General features: G+C 46.7%; 1 protein-coding gene across 1 annotated transcript in view; it reads left to right on the top strand.

Annotated features, from left to right (window-relative positions):
* Positions 1–284: 284 nt before the first annotated feature.
* CHSY1 (chondroitin sulfate synthase 1) overlaps positions 285–20123 on the top strand; it is a 77656-nt gene continuing 57817 nt past the window's right edge. Inside the window, exons 1-2 of the mRNA XM_037395332.1 lie at positions 285–604; positions 9667–10162. Coding sequence (XP_037251229.1) covers positions 342–604; positions 9667–10162 — 759 coding nt within the window. The 5' untranslated portion in view covers positions 285–341. The remainder of the gene's footprint in view (positions 605–9666; positions 10163–20123) is intronic.

A 20123-nucleotide genomic window follows, 5' to 3' on the forward strand; every position in this document is an offset into this window, starting at 1 on the left:
GGGGCCGGTCCCTGCCCCGGGGGTCTCGGTCCCCCGCCCCAGGCCCCCTGTCCCGGTGCGGGCCGGGGGCGGTCCCGGCCTTTCCCGCCGCGGGGTCTCCTCCTCCGCGGCCCCACCGCCACGGCCGGGCGGCGCCACGGGCCGCACACGGCGCCTGTGCCGAGGGGCAGGGCCGGGGAGGCGGGCGGCCCCTTCCCCTCCCTCCCCTCCGCTTCCCGTCCCTGCCCCTTCCCCCATGGCGGCGCTGGGCGACTCGGCGCGGCTGGCGGCGGCGGCGCAGCGCGGGGCGGCGGCGCTGTGAGGAGCCGCGCGGGGCCTGCGCGGCGCGGCGCCGGGCGGGCATGGCGGGCCGCGGCCGCCGCGCCTGGCTCAGCGTCCTGCTGGGGCTGGTGCTGGGCTTCGTGCTCGCATCGCGCCTCGTCCTGCCCCGCGCCTCCGAGCTGGCGGCGGCGGCGCGGCCCCACCGAGCCCGCCCGCAGGGCTGCCGCCCGCCGCCCGCCGCCGCCCCGCCGCGCCGCCCCGGCCCGCCGGCCCAGAGCTTTCTCTTCGTGGGGGTCATGACGGCGCAGAAGTACCTGCGGAGCCGCGCCGTGGCTGCCCACCGGTGAGCGGGCGCGGGGGGGGCGGCTCCGCTCGGCTGCCTGGGGCTGCCGGGCTGGGGGCGGGCGGGCGCGGGGCGGGCCGGCCCTGAGGAGCGCCTGAGGGAAGAGCCGCCGGGCGGGGGTCTCCTGCGGCCGGGCCCTCAGGGCCGGGGTCCCCCCGCCGGCCCGGGGGCCGCTGCCCTTCCCGGGGCAGGTGCGAGCGAGCCGGAGGGGTCCCTGCGGGCGCGCTCAGGCCCGGCTCCCCTCGCCTCAGCCTGGGCACTCACCGGGCGGCCGGGCCGGGCTGTGGGGTGAGGGAGGAGAGGTGCCCCCGCTCTCATCTGCCGCCTGGGCGGGTCAGGGGCGGTGTGCGGGGCCTGGCTCAGCCGGGGGCTGGCAGAGGAGCCAGCGGTCCTGGCAGCCCCGCCGTAGTGAGGGGGCACCTACTGCCCATCACGGGGGAGACGTGGTCGCCAAAGCGCTTCCCTCACTGCCTGTGCCCTGGGCACGGCTGCGTCACGCTGGTGCAGCCCTCAGCTGCCACTTCAGGAGGGAGCCGGCGGCCTGAGCGTAACAATAACCATAAACTTTGGAGACCACTGTCACCCCATGGATAGGTTCAGAAAAGACCGCTGCGCCAAGCTGAGAGGGTGTGCTTAGGAACGAGACTCAGAAAACACATCTGGGAACAAAGAGTAAAATCCATCTCTGTTTGCCGCAGCTGTCGCTGAGGCTGGAGCAGGTAGCTGAACTGCTCGAATGGGGAAAGTCAGCCTGGGTGAAACGCTGGCGGCTTCGGCGAGTGAAGCTAGCGCAGGAACCGGAGTCTCGGAGCCATGTGTTCATTACCTGAGTGTGCCTGGTTTTGGAGCGGGGATGATGGTTGTGCTTTGCACCGCCTGCCGTCGCCCGTGGCGTGCTCTCCAGCTGTAGCTGGGTATGGCCATGAGTGCTGTGTGCTAACGGGAGTCCTGTCCAAAGCCTCGGCAGCATCGGAATAATCATCTCTTCTGTGAGAGATGTGTCTGTGGCTTTGGTGAAACTCTGCTCTGCTGAAATGTGCTTATTGCTTTGGTGTTTGCACCGCCAGGCCGTGCTGGGAGGCTGTGCAGGAAGCCTGCTTGGGAAATCTGAAAGAGTTCAGAGCTAAAATGTCAGCTTGGGTATATACCCCGACTAGGATTGAGCACTGCCATCAGAGGAGTAGCCAGGAGTGCTCTGGGGCAGATTTTGCTCTAGTAAAACATCGCTTTTAGTCTTGTGCTAGAACAAACCCTTCTCTGCCTCCTGCTGGCCCAGGTTGAAAAGCACTTGGCCCTATTGCCCAGTAAGATCAGGATGGCAAGACCCGTGTATGATGGACCATCTCCCCCTTCCTCCTCCACCTGGCCAGCTGTGGTTTGGGGAAAGGGTAGCTCTCTTTATATCGGCATCAAATGCAGTAAAATTGCTTAATTTGGGCAATCTGAAGCATGTTATCCACCAGCGATGGTTTTAATAGAAACATAATGCCTTCTTTCAGCAGTAGACTTGTAATTAAGTTACAGAGAGTGCATGATTGATGCTTTGAAATGGGTGAAAGAATGTGTTTCTTCAGGGTTATGTATTTTTCACTATGTGGGATGGAGCATTTTGGATTGCAAATCTCATGAGCCATGTAATTTACATTTACATACAGAAAGGCTGGAGTCGTGTTGGGACATCACGTAACAGGTTTTGTGCAGAGTAGTTTGTCTAGCATCCATCAGATTTTGCGTCAGGAATTCAAGAAAGGGAAATTTATCACAATACTGTCCAGAGATGGGTGTTAGTTGGGAAGCATTTCACTTTGCTGATGTGGCTGAAGGATTCTTGTCCTTGGCTTTGCCCGTGCTTGCTGAATGGTCCTGTGCTGTGGGAGAGCTGGGTTTACAGAACCAGATCTGTGACATCTACTCGCACAAAAAAACAGCTAAAGATGCAACTTAACAAATCCAGCTAATGGAATTGGGCTCCTTCAGTCCTCAGAAGGAGATCTGAGTATGGCTTTTTACTGCACTGCTGTTTTGGTTTAACCTCTGGAGATGATGCCTGCTCTCGTAAGGGACAAATATAAAGAGACCTCTTAACGTTGTGGTAGGGCTAAATGCATTTTTCTCATCTCCTTTGGTAAATGAAATGAGCCTAATGTCCTGGTGATATGAGGGAAAGGTGGGGAGGAGGGAAGAGGAAGACAAACCTGAAATCTTAAAGGGCTTTTGATTGCCACGAAGTACTCAGGCAGACAATTGCTGGGATTACTACATTGACAAAGCATCCTGGTGAGCTGAATCGCTGGCACAGCGAGTGAAATGGGAAGCTGCTAGCAAGGCATTCCCGGGGTGGCAGCGTGTGCAGAGCCTTGATACCACGCTAGCCAGAGCACTGAAAGGAATTAGGGATTCAGAGGCTGAATACCTCCAAATTGCTGTGGCTCAAAGGCCATTTACAGACACAGCTAAAAGGGACCGGAGCGGAAAGCATTTGCTGATCCTTGCTGCTGTGAATCTAGATAGGGTCTAACAAGAGGGGAAGCAATCCACTTCCTGAACATCAATCATGAGCAAAATGACCACTGCAAGGCAAAACAGGCCTGCTGGATTTTCAGGAGATGCCGGCTCTTTGAAACAGTTGTGCTTTTGTAGTCTGGGAGGCAGAGAATAAGCTTTAGATCTACTAGTTTTCGCAGGGCAGATTTGTAGGTTCAGCAGTTATTGCATCTGACAGCCAGGTTAGCAGAGCTTCCCCTTCCAGGAGGCCAGTGAAGTGCAGCAGCAGAAACTGCGGTGTCACATCAAAGGACAAGAAACAGTCAGGAAAAGAGCCGTTCAGGAAGGAGTTAAGGTATGGCTGGGGTTCAGGGAAAGTGCAACAGCATGTGCTAATGGTTTTGCAGTTGAGGGGAGTTGTCCTAGAAGAGCTGCAGGAAGGAGAGGATGGGAAAAAGCAGTCTCCCAGAAGATTTAAGTCTGCTGTCTCAGGAACAGAAATATCAGGCAGTTAACCTTTTTTATTTTTATTTTTTTTTTTTTTTTTGCATAGCAACTAGATTTCCTGGGAAACATGGCAGGAGACTAGTGTGAATGCAGCTAATGGCAAGATGTCAGAGGTTGGCCTTTGGCAGTATCTCTGCAGGCACGCAGCCGCAGCACTTCTCAGTTTGGGACAGTCTCCACGGCACCTTCAAGTGCCATGAGGCCACACGCACGAGGACATCAAACGATGCTGGGGCTTGTGCTAAGCTGTCCCATTCTTGCAGCAGAAGGATACCCTTTGGGAGGCTGCATTTCAAACATGCTGCCACACGGTTTGCGGTGGCTCGGAGGGAACAGACTGCACTGGAATCTAAACACCTGAGTGCTTGGAAAAGCTTAAGTGAAAGGCAGCCAGTAGGATTTGGGGTTTAGAGGAGTTTGTATTATCTGTCTAAGCCTGCACTAGCTGCTGCAGAAGTGTAATACAAAACATATTTTTCTGCTTATTTTAAATTCAGAGCCTGGGTCAAAGCTGTTGGGTGTTAGGTGGTTTTGGGCCTTTCTGGTTGCTAGTGAGGTAAGATGATGGCAGGACAAGGTCATGTAAGGTGAGTTTGAACATCCTGACAGCACAATACATGTTTTGCTTAATGTATCAATTGTACTGCAGTATTGAAATAGTGAGAACTCAACGTGTCCTGCTCTTGTATCCTCTAGCAGAACTATGACATACCTGGGCTTTCCAAGCGGTAAGCGTTTACCTAAAATTTGCAAGAATGTTTAAGGAACAGGAGGAAACAAATACAGTGAGAGCAACCAGCGTGGATGCATGGAGGAAAAGGGGAAACAAAGTCGCCTACATACCCCAAAATAACCATGTGGCTCAAAGCTCTGGGACACTTGGGCTTTGGTCTTAGTCTGACCCACTGAGTATTGGTGTGCCTACAGATAATGGATTGGTTTCTGTCCCTGTTTCCACAAGGAAGGTGGATGGATATCTGTGGACAGAAAACTGCCATCCTTTTAAATTGCAGGAGTTTGATTCAAAGGGTTGGACTCAATGATCTTCGTGGATCCCTTCCAACTTGACATTCTATGACTCTAAAGAGCTGTGGAAGCTGCTTGGGTGTGCTGTTAAAGCTAGATACCAAGCTGTCCTGTAAAAAATAGAAAGGAACTCTCCCTCAAAATCTGAGTTCTGTAATGCAGATCTTAACTGACAAGCCCTTTTAGACCTATTTGTAAGTTTTAAGAAACAGCTTGTTTTTCTCACCTCTTATAACAGTCATCTGCAGTACCATGTGCACTAGCAGTGTGTGGTTTCCATGCTCAGTCCTGGCTAAGCTGTGGTTCATTGCTTCCCCTGTAGGAAGCATTGCTGGAAAGATGGGACCTTGAGGAACAGTTATATAAAACTAGACATAATTCAACATGAAATTTAGCTGAACCATGTATTCAAGAAATCAGTCTTTTTTTGTTCGTTATCTCACTGAGTTCTTCACAAGTTATGATTTTATTCAGCATAATTATACAAGATGACTATTTCTCAAAACTTTAAATGGTTTCTCTGATCCTCTCAAAGGGAGGTTCCCAAGTTGCAGACAAAAAACAAATAGATTTTTTTGTAATCGTCTCCAGTTTGGGTCTCTACAAAGGGAGCACTGTCTGCATAAGACCATTGACTATGCTTCTGCTGAGTCTGCAGAGCTTATAACAAAGCAAGGTAATACAAATAAATAATAAACACTGGGAACTGAAGGTAAAATATTCCAGATCTCTGCTCCTCCTGCTCCAGGCTATGCTTTTGAAAGTTCTTTTTAAATGAAGAAATGATTTATGACAACATTTGGTGACTATAGTAGTGGTCACTTTTTAGAAAATACTGGGGTTTTTTAGCATTCTGATTGTGCACGCATTTTTCTGCATTGCATGAATACCTGTACCAGCTGTGACAAAATCTTTGCACCTAGTTTCCCTGGGACTTGCTCAGATTAGGGTACTCATAGGATATCCAGTGTGCAAAACCAGTTAAGGGATGGTAAAATCGAGTTGGTAGCCACCAATACTGGAACATTACTTGGACTAACGTCCTCTGCTATGAGGTTTCTTCCAAGGAAGCGTTACTGAATTTTTCTATGTTTGTGTTTGTTTAAATTGCACTTTGATTCCCTTGTCAACACTAGCTTCTGGTTTGTTGGAGTTATGTGCCCTGTGTGCTGAGAGAAACCAGGTCGCACAGTGTCGTGCATGTTTTCAGCGCTGCTCCTGGGGAAAGTAATAGAGAGGCTTGCTGTCCTGATTCATGCACATCCTCCTGTTTAACTGAGCAGATTCAGATTACACAGAGGAGATAAGGCTGGGATCTGTCAGAGCAGTTCAGTTGCTGGGTTTTTAAATGACCAGTTCAGTACACGTATCGGTTGTACTCAGAACCTGATATTTCTCTCTGGACAGAGTCACGATGGCCTTAAGCTGCCTGAAGCCACCAGTGATCACTGCAGCGGAGGTGGTCTTTGCACATGTAGATACAACATTTCTGCCACCAGACTCCTGTGACTGCATTTCTAAATAGCTGAGGGTGATGGGGAGACCTTGTGGGCGGAAGGAGGGCATCAAGTTTTGCTAAAAATATATATATATTTTTATTATTAATTAACAAACGTACAATTCATTTGCAGATACGATCTGCAAGTCTTATATTGGGGAAGTTTTGACCAGGAAAGCAATGTCAGCTGGTGGGGCCAGAGAAGCAGGAAGGTGTTGACACAAGAGCTCTGCCTAAGGAGCTGGCGGGGTCAGGTTGCTGCCCATAACCTGAGAGCAGACATGGTAAACTGAACTGGAGGTGGGAGGACGGGCAAGAAATGTAGCTCTTAAAACACAATCTGGAAAATAGCTTGTGATTGAGCCAGGTCCAATTCTTCACAATGTCAGATAAAAAAGTTAATAGTAGCTTTGATCAGAATTCATCTCTGCACTGACCAGTCCTTAGTTCTGCTGATAGCTGGGGTCAGAAAAATGTCCTTACAGTTCATCTTACAATTTGTGGTTTGGCTTCTTTGGCTGAGTGCAGCAACATGTTTCCTGAGCTAAGTGTTCTTTCTGTATTCTCTCCCCCAAAAAGGACCGCATCCAGCAGTGGGCTGTGGCTCAGGCATAAGGAGCAGCACGTGGTGACTCCCATTGTTTCAGTCTCTGCCGAACAGCGCTTGCGTTGACACAGGCACACAGGCAATTTTTCGATGTGGGAGCATATTTCATCTGTCTGAGTTCGAACAAATGCTCAAAGCTACAGTCACAAATAACACGGCGAGTTGTCTCATCTAGAAATTGCGTTGTCGCAGGAAATGAACAAAGGCTTAGTCAAGCTGTGCTGAGGCATGGTTGACATGAGATCCCAAGGCTGAAGTAATGTGGTGCCAACCCAAGTCGCATGCTGATCCTTGGGGTGTGGTTATTGTTAGGGTATGGTCTTTCTGTGTGCGTTGTGCTCCCCACATATGCACGAATATATGGGGAATATAAAACTTAAATATGGCCCTGTTCCAGGAAAAGATGGGGTCAAACTGGCTTTGAAGTGAGGGGTTTAGTGTAATGGGAAGACTGGGAATCAAGTTTGCCAGGGTTTACGGTTGTATGTGCATTTTGTTCCTTCTCCATTGAATGGGAAGTCTTCTCTTGACAATACTTAGGGGGTTCCTGAGGTTTAGGTACCTGGTTGGAGTGCAGGGAGTAAATTTAAGCTAGAAATCAACAGAAGGGGGGTGGTTTAAAAAAAAAAAAAAAAAAAGTGTTGAAGATTGCTCCGCAAGGGTCCAGAAAGGAGCTAAAGCTTGGAGTAATGGAAGACATCCTGCATTGTCCATAGGTTGTAATCATTACAAAGGCAGATCTTTCCAGATATTGAGAGCAAGTCTGAAAATACATTTTTGCTTTTGAACCAAAAAAGCCAATAAGCAGAAAATTCCATAAGACTTTAGCTTATAACTTCATTTGGTGATTGTCTGGGAAGTGTCCTGTGTCCGCCTGCAGCTGCATTGGGAACTGGTCACAGTGGATAAGGTGAGATGGCATTTCTCCGTAGCTTCTTCTGCCTTATCTATGAGATTAAAATTTGAATGCCTCAAGCACTTCAATGGAGAAGCCTTTTAAACTTAGATTGGGAGTTGATATGGGAAGAGCAATTTACCATGTAGTCCTTTTGTTCAAGACCAGATGATTTGTATCTGGAGTGTGGGTGTCAGAAAATAAACAGCAGGACTTCCTTAATGGTTAGTGAAAGCTCAAAGTATGAGCGTGTCTCAACAGGCAGTTTTCAGTGCTTTAACGGGATGTGACTATATAATCAGTAGTACCGTGCATTAGTTGCATCACTGATGATTAAAGGCCTCATCAACTCTGTGGTGAAATCAACAGGAATGTTTCCGTTAGTTTTACTGTCCTCTTCGGGGAAGCTGGGATCTAAACTTTTCCTATGAAACACTACCCATGGCAGTAGGAAATCCAGAAGACAAAGCTCTTAAAGTAATTGGGCAACATTCATTAAACAAAGCTGAATTAGTGTGTAGCTGTTAAGGTGTTGAAGTTGATGTTTAATTAGTACTAATTAAATACATTTGCATTTCCTGGTGGAACTTAAGGAATAATCTTCTGAAATATTTTTACATTTCAGACTTTGTATGGTAGCTACCTCTGGAGATTGCAAATTTCAGATGGTCTGTACTGCCCAAAATCTGTTCTGCTTTTGGCAAGAAACCTGTGTTGAGAGGTATCTGGTAAAAGTGGCAGTGATGGATTGAGGGAATACTGTGTCCTTTACTTTGAGAGTGTTTTTACATTCAGCTTTGGGTGTAGGTTATATTCTGAGCATAGTCGCCAAACATAACTAGAACATATTCTCCCCCTATACAAACAGGGGCAAAACCTGTTGGTTTACCAATGGACGTAGTTTTCTGTGAGCTCCTGTGAAGCATATGTGAGCTCTGCTTTTCCCCAGGTAGAATCTGAGAAAATGATACTGAAAGCTTAAAACTTATGATTTTTAGGGCAAGGCTGTACCAGTTACATGATTGAAAATCCTCCCTGGAGGAGGTTAAGTGTTCTGCAGTCTGCCTTGAGGAATCATCCTACATCTCTTCCTGCAGTATAAGTGACCCAGTTTGCCCACGCAGATGGGTTGGATTTGGCAGAGAGGAGCATGGAAGGTATGGAGCAGATGTCGTCGCTGTGCTGCTTCGCACAGAAAAGGCTCCTCTTTCGTGTTGTTCCTTTCTACTAAAATGTGGTCTGAAGCATGCAGAAAGCTGCTGGAGGTGTGGGTGTTGGTAGCACAGGTCATCTGTTGGGATTACATGATTTGCATGCATGGGGCTACTTTCCCACTAGTCCTTTGCTGGTGCAGGCAGACCCATTTGAGGTTACCATTGCTATCATGCTCTGTGCTTCTTTGGCTGTTGCAAACGGGCAGGAGGATTTTATTTCTGTCAAAGCCCTGCATGCTTCTCCACATAGCATCTGGAGAAGTTGCTGTTTGGTTGGTTTCCCTAAGGATATTGATTCCTCACAAGTTCGTGCAAAATTTGCCTCTGTTTACTCTCTAGAGTCAGAACTTCAGAGTGCTTTGAGCTGTTGGGGGACTTGGAGGGAATGGAAGGTGGATGTGATGCTGAATAACTTGCAGGGATGCTTTGGAGGCATTAAATCCAGTTGTATGTGAATTGTTTGCCCATTATGGCTCCTTTTGGCTTCGCTCTGTGTCTTGTAACCAACACCTATTAAACCATTACAGAGTGTGCTTAAGAAATCCTGCTTGCCACTAGTGAACTACTCTATTGAATTACCTTTTGATCAGATGGAGATGCAAAAATGATATTCAGATGCTTGTCATATCAGAACTTCTTGTGTGTTAACCAGTTGCTGTGGGTACCATGTGAATGTCCTTGTTTGCATGGAAAAAAATAACCCTTCAAGGTGTGTAAAAAGAAAATTTGTAAAGCAGATGAGGTGCATTTCCTTTGCGTGGTCTCTGGTAGCACACTCTGCCTGCCTTGGTTTACATACTTAATTAGTCCTTATTGTCTTTTTCAATTTAGAACGTGGTCCAAAACCATTCCTGGCAAGGTTGAATTCTTCTCCAGCGAGGGTTCGGACACCTCTATTCCCATCCCCATCGTGGCGCTTCCAGGTGTTGATGACTCTTACCCACCCCAGAAAAAATCTTTCATGATGCTCAAATACATGCATGACCACTACTTGGACAAATACGAATGGTTTATGAGAGCTGATGACGATGTTTACATCAAAGGGGACAAACTGGAGAACTTCCTCAGGAGCTTGAACAGCAGCGAGCCCCTCTTTCTTGGGCAGACTGGCCTTGGCACCACGGAGGAGATGGGGAAGCTGGCGCTGGAACCAGGTGAGAACTTCTGCATGGGAGGACCAGGAGTGATCATGAGCCGGGAAGTCCTGCGGAGAATGGTGCCCCACATTGGCGAGTGTCTGCGAGAGATGTACACCACCCACGAGGACGTGGAAGTGGGGAGATGCGTACGAAGGTTTGCGGGAGTGCAGTGTGTATGGTCCTATGAGGTAAGGATGAGGGCATGGAGAATGAGGCATGTGTTTTGGGGGAGGTGGAGGAGAGGGTGGGAGAGGCTGGCGACAGGGGATTGCTGTCGTACGGCTGCACAGCAGTGTCTACAGAGCTCACCTCCCTTCGCAACTTGACCATCCAACTGTGCAGTTTCTACACTCTTTGTTTCCTACAAGTGTCACCCTGGGAAAGACCTACACAAATACGGAAGTGCAACAGTAAGGAGGGAAATGGAGCCTGACATCAGGCACACTGGGATGGGGGGAAGAACACTGATCATTCATAACTGATGTGTTCATTTAGACAGAAAGGGAATAAGCTTAAATCAAAACAGCCACGGGTCCCTGCCATCTTGACTGTCCAGGCCTCTTTTATCTTCTTTAGCTGGGTATGTCACAGTATCAGTGTGGAAAACGGATGATACAATCACTGTGTTTCTTACTACAGCTGAAATGCGCAAGGCTGACAGATGTTTGCCCTGACAGTGACAATTTTTTCCCAAACTACAGCCATGGCAGAAATGTCTCATGGTGGCTGGTGCTGCCTCTCAGCCTGCCGGCAGCCCAAGTCTGCTACAGCTCAGGGGACTCGCTGGCAGCCCCATCCTGCAGACGCCTGCTCAGCAGGTCCTTGACGTCAGCAGAGACAAACCACCACTTTTACACCGAAACTTGGGGTCTGCCCACACTGATATTGCTGCAAATTTGACACCTTGGGGAAAAAAAAATGAGTCCCCAGCCTGTTTGTGGGACAGTTTCCTGCTGCTGTTCCTGCTGGTTATTGGGGGCTCCTCCCAGAGGTGAGGGGGGCTTCTCCTGCCCACGTGTGTTGGGCTTTTGAACTGAGTCCTGGGTGTTTACAGACTGTCTGATTGAAAACACCTGCTGGGTTTGAGCTGAAGTTTCTCTGCTAGTACCAGGCAAAATGCTGGTGGGTCTGTCTTAGAAATAAGGGAGAAGTTGAGAGCAGAAGAGAGGGATGAGCAGTTTGGCTTTTTACACAAACATTTATGACTTGTATGCAACTATTGCTTTGTCCTTTTATGAGATGTGGTAAAGAGGAGGATTCTTCTGCCCGCGTGACAGGGTAGCTCTAGTAATAGATAACGACAGATTACTGGTGCTGGCCTGTTCTTTCACTGGCCAAGACATGTTAAACTTTTGACACTTCATTTCAGTTTACAGTTCAGTGATGGGAAAGCCTTTGAGGAAGGGGAGGGAGCTTTCCAACTGCAGTAATTCATTCATATCTTTTGTACATTAAGACTTTTTCAACTAACACTGGCCTTCCACATTCCCTCCTTACAGACCTGGAGCTAGTTTATGTATTGCCAACATCATGCTTAGCCATTCATAAGGAGTCAGTAACTTTTTCCGCAGTTTTCAGCAGCATAAAATTTTACTGTAGACATTCTGAGTTGAAATAACTTCTGGTGTGATTGCCTGTACCATGTGGCATTTGATAACTCAAAGTCAGCATTTTGGTCCTACTAAAACTGGCAAAGACCTGCTAAATGTGATGTGATCAAATTTTGGCTTGAAATGGCTAATGATAGCACACAACTGTACTAGGAATGCTATCAGGCAGAATTAGATTGGGCTTTTCTCAAAATCAGTTCTGTTTGATCAGCTTCTGTTAAATTATCCATAGTGCTATATTCTCCCAAGTGCCATGAATTACTTAAAATTGTTTTGTGTGAAGTGTATAAACTGTAAGATGTTCAGAAGTAACCCATGAGTGCGAGGTGTTAAGGCTCAGCTGTTTTGGAGAGAGGGAAGAGTTTTGGTGTTGAAGGCATGCTGCTTCTGCAAGGAGTAGGTCCACTCTTGTTTAGTTAAGGCTTTTCGATTTAAAAACCTGTCATCTTTTCCTTTTTTTGATCTGGTCCTTTCATTGCCCAGACAACTAGATTAAATGTGCCCGGTATTTTATTTAAGATAAAGCAATAGCTGTGTGAAATAATACAGCTGTTTTGACAGCTGTGTTAGGAAAGCTTGGTGTCAAAATGACGTTTTCCATGTCTTGTACCTTCACGAACATCAAGTAACAGGCCACTGTAAGTGAATTGGAAAGTGTTGTATTTCAGTGAGCTTCTGATGGAGCAAAAAGTTTATCTGTGCCTGCTCTGCCGGGGCACAGCAACCACATTTGTATAATTCCTGTTGAAAGGGAAGCAGCGACAGCATGAGGCTCAGCAAACAAAACAGTGTTGGCCTCAGACAGCCGAAACCTCCAGGCTTCTCCTTCGCTTCCTGCACTTCCTATTCTGGAGAATCTCAAGTGGCAGCACAAACAAGGAGCTCAGGTCTTTGCAGTCACCCCCCCAACTCTTTGGTTTTTGTTCGTAGCATCTCAGACATGGAATGCCCTGCTGGACCTCAGCGTGGGTGATTTTATTCCCTGTGCTGTTCTTGCGGTGGGCTCTGTGCCCAGAGTTGTTTTACTCATCTCCATGTCTGTCACTGCCCTCTTTCTCTGATTTTAGGATCCCACAATGTCTTTACTGTGCTGCTCATCTTCCCTGGGTCTGGCTTTGGTGGTGTGCCCAAACATGTCTCCAGGCCTGGCTCTGTGTTATTTTTTTCTGCTCGCGGCAGTCTGTCTCAAAAACCTCTTTTTCCCCCCTTCCTGTGTTTCTGTTACTTTGCCGCTCTGCCGTGCCTCTTAGACCACTTCATTAGTGGCACCAGTTATTGCCCGTTTCAAGACTTGTAAAGATTTTTTCACACTCTTTCTGCCATCAGGAGCTTTTCAGCAAATACAGTAAAGGAATTGACACCCTGGTTCTTTGGACTTCCTGTCTCATCTCAGCCCAGAAAAGAGGCAGCCACAGGACGTGCAAGCCTGAGGAGGATGGAAGCTTCGTGGGCTCTGGGGAGCTTTGTTGGATGCACCCAGGCTGCTGCTTTGGGAGCAGTTTGCAGCCCGTGATGGATTTTAGGTCCTCTGACCAGTCTTGTAGCTGTTGTCTTACTGGCTCAAGTGAGTCACAGATGAGACATACCTCTTAAAGTCTCAGGTTTTAACGGCAAAGATTATCATCGTTGTAAAAACAAACCCAAGACTGTTACTGCTATTTGACAGATAGCTGTGAAACTCAGCCGTCTATAGGGTGGAGCAGCCAAAGCTATGGATTGTACGTGGCAAACTGAAAGAAAAAAAATCGTAAGAAGAATGGAGCTGTGAAGTCTTTGAAGCTTGCAGATGGGAGCTTGGCAGTTTATGAAGCAGTACAGAGCACAGTCCTTCCTCTTCGAGAGGACAAAAGGCTTGTACTACACTTCCTAGGACGTGATTCTACGTTTCTAATGAATATTGCTGTTTTGGACTTCTGGCCCACTGCTGGGTGTTTGCCTCAGAAAAAAGTTGTCTCCTTCCTTTCTCATTTCCTCCCACTAGTAGCTCTAGTTCATCTTGCATGGATCGCAGAGACATGCTGGTTTTGTTTTCTCATACACTGCCATGTCATGCCATGCACAGTCTTGGCTATTCAGCCTGGAACAGGTTTCAGCTTTGATGACAGCTATCTCATTTGCGATTTAAACATTCCCAGTGTATTGTTGATCTCAGTTTTCATTTTGAGTCTTACATTTTCTGTAAATGCACCTAAATTACAAAGCCATTGCTCTATAGCTTAGTGTTGTTTCGTAGCTGCTGCTGCACATTGTTCCAATTTGTTTTAATATCCTCACCTTAACAGTGCTGGTAACTGTGATACAAGCTCTTCATAGCTGCTAGAAATCAGGGCAGTGCTGATATATATCCCATTAATTTCTTCAGTAATAAAACCCTTCTGGCACACGTTGCTTTCAGGTGGTACTAACAGCTTTGTATCCTACAGCACAATAGAAATAACTGGATCCAACGGAGCAGCTTACACTACCTCTAACTACTGGTGCAAATGCCCAGATGTTTTGTCCGGTTTTCCTTCTGCTCTGGTTGAGGTAGAGGGAGAAATTAGGTAAGAAGCAGCAAGTGTGTCTGTGTGGAGGGGGCAGTGCTTTCCTCCAAACTAGCAGCAAGTACTCTTAAATGTCCTGAAGTGAGACAGGATTCTTTTATAATATACGTGGAACAGAAGCTACGACAAAGGGAGTGATCACTTCAGGAGACATGGGCATCAAGGAAGAGCAAGTCCAACTATTTGGACGTTGGCGAGGGGAAAAAGTAGGGCAGTGGTGACTAGGGATAGTGGGGGGCTTCTGGCAGAAGAGGGGTTTGAATTAACGTATTGTGTGGTCTTTCATCTGGAGTAACTTAAGATAATTGCTACTCCAAAATTCACTGAAGTTAGGAAAGCCCTTAAAGCGCACCTTATATCTGCCAAGTACGTTGGCAGTGCCAGAACATACCATTTCTGGAATGGACTCTCCCATGGGCCAACCTGAAGTTTATGGTTTTCTGTGAGATAGCATGAAGTAAAAAAAAAAAAAAGTCCTGCAGCAATTGATCAGAACTGAAAGGCTGGGGACAAATGCAACTGTTAATGGCTAACCTTCAATTGCCTTTATCCTCTGGGAAAGAACCTTCCTTCATTAGTGGAAAAGGAGATTCATCCTGTTTGTAGCTGGCTGGTAAGTGGCATGCAGTGACTTCAGCAGCAAGAGCTCTACGTCTCGAAGCAGGGCAGGATGGGGTCTGTGAGGAGGTGCTTTGGGCAGGATGCTCTGAAGCACCTCTGTTCTCTGCAGTCTGTGCCGGGTAGTGGCGTTGGACTGTGATACGGTATCGCTTTTGTTCTGTGAACCCTTGCCTTGGACTCTAGGCAGCAAATGTAAGACTCAACGTGTCTTTGAGGTGGGAGCATCCAGCAGCACTTCTGAAATCAGATGCTTTAAGACATAGGTACTGTCCCAGCTTCAAAGCTTGTATGTTGTTTTGAAGTCAGAACGCAGAAACCTGGCAGACCCTGACAGCAGCAGATACCTTGTCTTGGCGTGTGCGTGTATCCCTTTGCACCTCTTCATTCACGAAACATACAATACAAATTGTAGGTGTGTGCAAGAGGGAGGGTACAAGCATGCCCGGTGTTTCAGGGTGGATGTTTAGAAATCATCTTTTCTTAAGCACAAAATTTAATCTTTGAAATACTTCAGAGATGTCTTTTTGGCTTCAGAGTAAATTGAAAGTGGATGGCCATCCCTTCTGGGGATAGATGGAGATTGAGCTTCACGGCGGTAATGAGGAATGGCATTTTGTTGGAGGACAGACAGGTAAGACTAGAGAAGAGCCGTTATCTGGGCAGGGAATGTGGTGCATGGGGCTCAGTGTGAGGCTGAAATACATGACTGAGTAACAGGGAGTCTGCGATGACAGTCGAGGAGGCAGTGTGGTATGACCACTGCGGTCTAATTTTAGTAGCAGTGTTTGCTGAGGAGGAGGGTGGAAGGTGATGTCAAAGGAGAGTAAAGGCTGCCGTCTGGGTTTGTGAAACCAAGGTGTGGGTTAGGAGGGTCTGGAACAGGTGACAGATCTTAGATCTGCACCCAAGTCCTGAGGTAGCTCTTTCACTTCAGAAAATAGTTAAATATTTGAGAACCAAATATTTCAAAGAGGAAAACTTGACATCACTAAGTTATTTCTTAGTGACTTCTGAACTCAGGTTGGTAAAGGTTTCCTGTTTCTTGTAGAAATCAGGAACCACTTGGTATGTAGCGCTAAGTGTTGTAACAGTTACTTGAGTCTGGACTTCGTGACTTTCTGCTGGCCATCATTTTAAAAGAGGAAGGCTATGTGATCTGTGCTTACACATACGTGCCTTTCCAGGCTATAGGGACTGTTTGAGACTGACCTAGTTTTTGTGAGCGCATGGTTAATCTGTCCCAGGTTAGCTGGATGACTTGATCTAATGCCTAAGCTGAGAGTTGCTGAAATGGGGACTTTGATGGTGTTGTGCAGACTCTAAGGAAGCTTCATCTGTGAATCCAGCAAACAGAAGTACTGCTTTTTTCCCTGTTGTTGTCATCTTGAAGTGCAGTGGGTCAGTTAGAAATCAAGATTTCCGCAGCCTGTTGAGTTTAGGGAGCCATCAGGATCAGTTTTTATCTTGAGGACAAGTCAGGAAAGGCTAATCCTTTATTGCATGACAGAACAAAGAACTAATAAAATATCTCATCATCCCTGTTTCTTAAGGCACTTAGAAGATAATTGAGGATTTGAGTTTGTTCTGTTGAGCAGCAATGAGAATAGGCAGAGGATGGCAAGTCTGAGACTAGAAGCCTTCTTATGTATGGGAGTCTTCTGAACTGATGGGAAAGCCATCCCTCTTTTGCTGAGTAGATATCTGTGAAACCCAGTACTTGGAGGAAATGACGTGCTGTGATCAGAGCTGCATGCTGCACTGCCTCTTGTAGGTGAATTCCGCTGGGCTGGAGACCTTGGAAGGACACCGTTACATTCCAAATCTAATCAACAGAAAACCCAGTAATACCTGTATAGTCAGTTAACTCCCATGGGTCAATTATGTCTGACCAAACTTTGAGTTGGCAAGTTTCCTTTTCCATTTTATTTGGTGCTTATCTCTGTGTGTAAAAGATGAGGGTGGGAGAATAAACCACTTCATGACTACCTCTGTATAAACAGAATGTCTATGAAACGTCCCACGTGACTAGACAGTAAAAAGAAATTTTAAAAAATTGTCTTTCTTAGCTGAAGTGGACATGAACTGTCTTCAGCTGGGGCTCTCAGTATGGAAGATTTTAGCTGATCGATATGTTCAGGGTAAGTGTGATCTGGATATTTGGGGCAGAGATGGGTTAGTTGTGTAAATTTGGTGAGAATATTTGCTTTTCTCCCCTCAGTCTGTTAAAACCAAGTTCTGTGAGGAGCTTAAAGCACCAACAGCAGGGCAGTATCAGAGCCTGTAAGCACAGAGGAGAAAAGTCAGACTTCTTTGTTGATGGGAAATAGAAATTAAATGCTGATGTGGGGAAGGGGCTTAATAAAAACTAGCTGAGATCACCAAAGGGATGATAGAAACCTATTCAGCTGAAATAGTTTCAGTGCTAGCTGTATTATACTCGGAGTATGGTGTTTTGAAAAATACATTTTTTAATAAAAAAAGTTGAATTATTACAGAGAAGAAGCAAAAGGTGAATCTTTTAAATGGATGGATGGATATGATGGGGTTTGAGATATCTATTACTTTTTTAAAAGACCCTGAATTTAGTGTAAAACATCCTTTTCTTTTGAACTTCTGGTGAACAAACACAGATAACTATCCAGAGTCGCTTTAGACAGTGGTTATAGCCAGCCATGTTGGTGTGTAGCACTAACCTGCTGTGAAGACTTTTCTTGATGCTTTTGGTGTAACTAGTACATGGCAGGCTAACTCAGCCTTGCCACAGCACTGAGCAGCTGCTCCGTGAGCATTCCCCACTCTCTGCGCTGACAGCATATGCGGGCAGTCTCTGTGGACGCATTTGTGATCTGTACCATTCTGTTTTGCCAGTTCACTCTGTTCGCAGTCACCGGTCTGCTGCTGGTGCTGGGACATGTATTGAAAAGAACTGTTGACACCAGGTGACTTCACCTCAGCCCAGGAACTGCCGAGCCCCCTTTTGTTTCCCAGTGGCCTACTTCTGGAGTCATTATCCTCGATGGACTTCGTGGTCCCCCGGTGCTGACAAGGCAAAAGATGGCATTCCGTGTTTCTTTTTTGATAGCTTGCAGCTGCAATTGCTAACGAGAGCTGCATATTGGGAGTCTTGCCCTGAGTTGTACCCAAGTGCACTTACACGTCAGTAAGGAGCCTGGCTTTTTAGCTGTGGTAAGAGAACCATTGGTTTCATGGATGAACAGGGAGGATGCAGGATGACAACCTGCAACACCCAGTCCTTGCAGCAGACAGGTAGAAGTCTGACTTGGTGCTATGTGCTGTTGTCTGATGGCTCTGCGGGTAGTGTGAGTATGTAATTTGGCTACACAGAGGATTAATTGTCCGGGATTTGTCTAACCTCATTTCCTGTAGATGTCTCCTGGCTGAAGAGCTGCTGCTGCTGTTTTGTGTTCTAAAACCATCTGATTTGGAGCAGGGAGCTCAGTTCTACTTTGCTGGACTGTTGCACCATCTTTAATTGATCCTTAAAATGCTTAAAACATTTTAGCACTAATTTCCTGTGTTAAAAGCTTGCCTGGACTCCTGGCGGTGTGAACTTTCATGATTATCAGCTGGAGACCTCTTAAAATCTTGCCAGAAGTCCTGATTGCCTGAAGGGTGGGGATTATCTTCTTGCATGCCTAGACAAAAATGACCTTTATGTGTCACAAATAAGTTGGGAATGTAATTGGAAGTGTTTGGGGAATAACTGGTTTTGTTTTGTTTTCTTAAATCCTGAAGTTTCAGCGGAAAGTGTTATTTGGGAGTCCTTGCAGAACTGAAAGTTGTGTTCTGGTTAGTTTATTACGTAGAAGTAAATTTCTGCTGGTGACCTCAGTGAAAGCAAGTTAGTTGTCAGTGGTTCTTTCAGATGTGTTTTGAGCAAGTTAAAAGTGCTGTCACGATAATGAAGCAAAAATAAAATCAGTCACAACTTTTACATCAGGGGATTCTTGAGGACCAGCTGAAGTTCATGCCAGTTACTTGCAGCTTGTGTGCTAATGGTGACTTCAGTAAAAGAGTCAAAGCCTGCATGTAATTTAAATTGCTGTTAGGGACCCAAAGTGTTTTTTAAGACTTTTTGAATTATGCTTTGTCCACACTGCAGTGTTGTACCTTGATGTGAAGTATTGCTGATAAGAGGAAAGGCACTACAGCGAGCTCTCTTTTCCAGTTGAGCACCCAACAGTTTTTCTGCTTCATGGGAAGCTTTGCATTCTGTGTAATACCATTTTGCCGGTGCTGCTGGCAGTGACTTGCTCCCAGGATTGCAGTGTAGATGAAGCTCCAGCAATCAGCTTCTGTGCTTGGTGGGCTGATGTCCTGGGAGCATTGCTAGGGTAGAGCAAACTGTTTAATTTAATGTCTGTTCTGGTTTATAGCTGAGAGCACATGTCAGCACAGGATGGGAGCCCTGAATGTTTATGCAAAGCTGTGAGATGAGGCTCCTAGAGCCAGTCCTTTAGAGTCAGTAGTTTAGAAAGAGGCTTAGGAAGAGGCACAACATACCCTTGTGTAATGAAGAGAGCACAGGTAGGGTCATGTCCACTGGATCTAAGCTCCATCCAAGTCTCTGGGTTTAATCCTTCCTACTGAATGGCTTTAGGGAGCTCCAGCTGAGTGCTATATTTTTGTTCTTGGAAGCAGTCTTCAGAAGCATCCGGTACTCTTTGTGGATTAAACACAGGTTCTTAGACAGAGGCTAGGATTAGCAATAAAATAAATGGGAACCCATAGTTTGGGTTCAGCCAGCAGTTCATTAGAAAGCAGAAAAGGGTAGTAGGAAGCTGCTTGCAGTTCCAAAAGTACTACTGTCACCTTCCTCCAGCAAAGAAAAGCACATTATCAGAAAAATAACGAAGCATGTTAATCAGAAAACTCATCTACTTTTGGGTTGTCCCAGCCTTTCTGGGTAGGCAGGCAGCCAGCCAGCATTTGGATGCTCCATCCTTGCCCGCTGTGCTCAGACCTTGTGCTGGTGTGCTTTCTGAAAGGCAAGCACAAGTTTCTTCATGAAAACTTGTTGCCTGCTCTTGTTTGTGGTTGCCACTTCAGATTGGTGCAACTGGTTAGAAAAGTGCTCAGAGAATAGCAGCAGAGTGTTAATGAAGGTTCCTCTACTCCATAGGCCTTCAATGGGTGTAATTACTTGGCAGTAACTTCTTTAAACCTTATTTGAATTAAAGCTACATGTTTTGGCTGGTTATGTCACCACTGTATTAGTGAGGAATGCAGGAGAGAGTGCTAGTTTGCATTAACTGAGCTGCCTTAATCCTTTGTAACCATACTTTTTAATGTGTGTTTCTGTCTTACAGAGAGAGAAAACATTTGCTCAAGGGACAGCAGAGTTCACTCCTCAG

The sequence above is a fragment of the Falco rusticolus genome, chromosome 7 (genome assembly GCF_015220075.1).
Source record: "Falco rusticolus isolate bFalRus1 chromosome 7, bFalRus1.pri, whole genome shotgun sequence".
Lineage (NCBI taxonomy): Eukaryota > Metazoa > Chordata > Aves > Falconiformes > Falconidae > Falco > Falco rusticolus.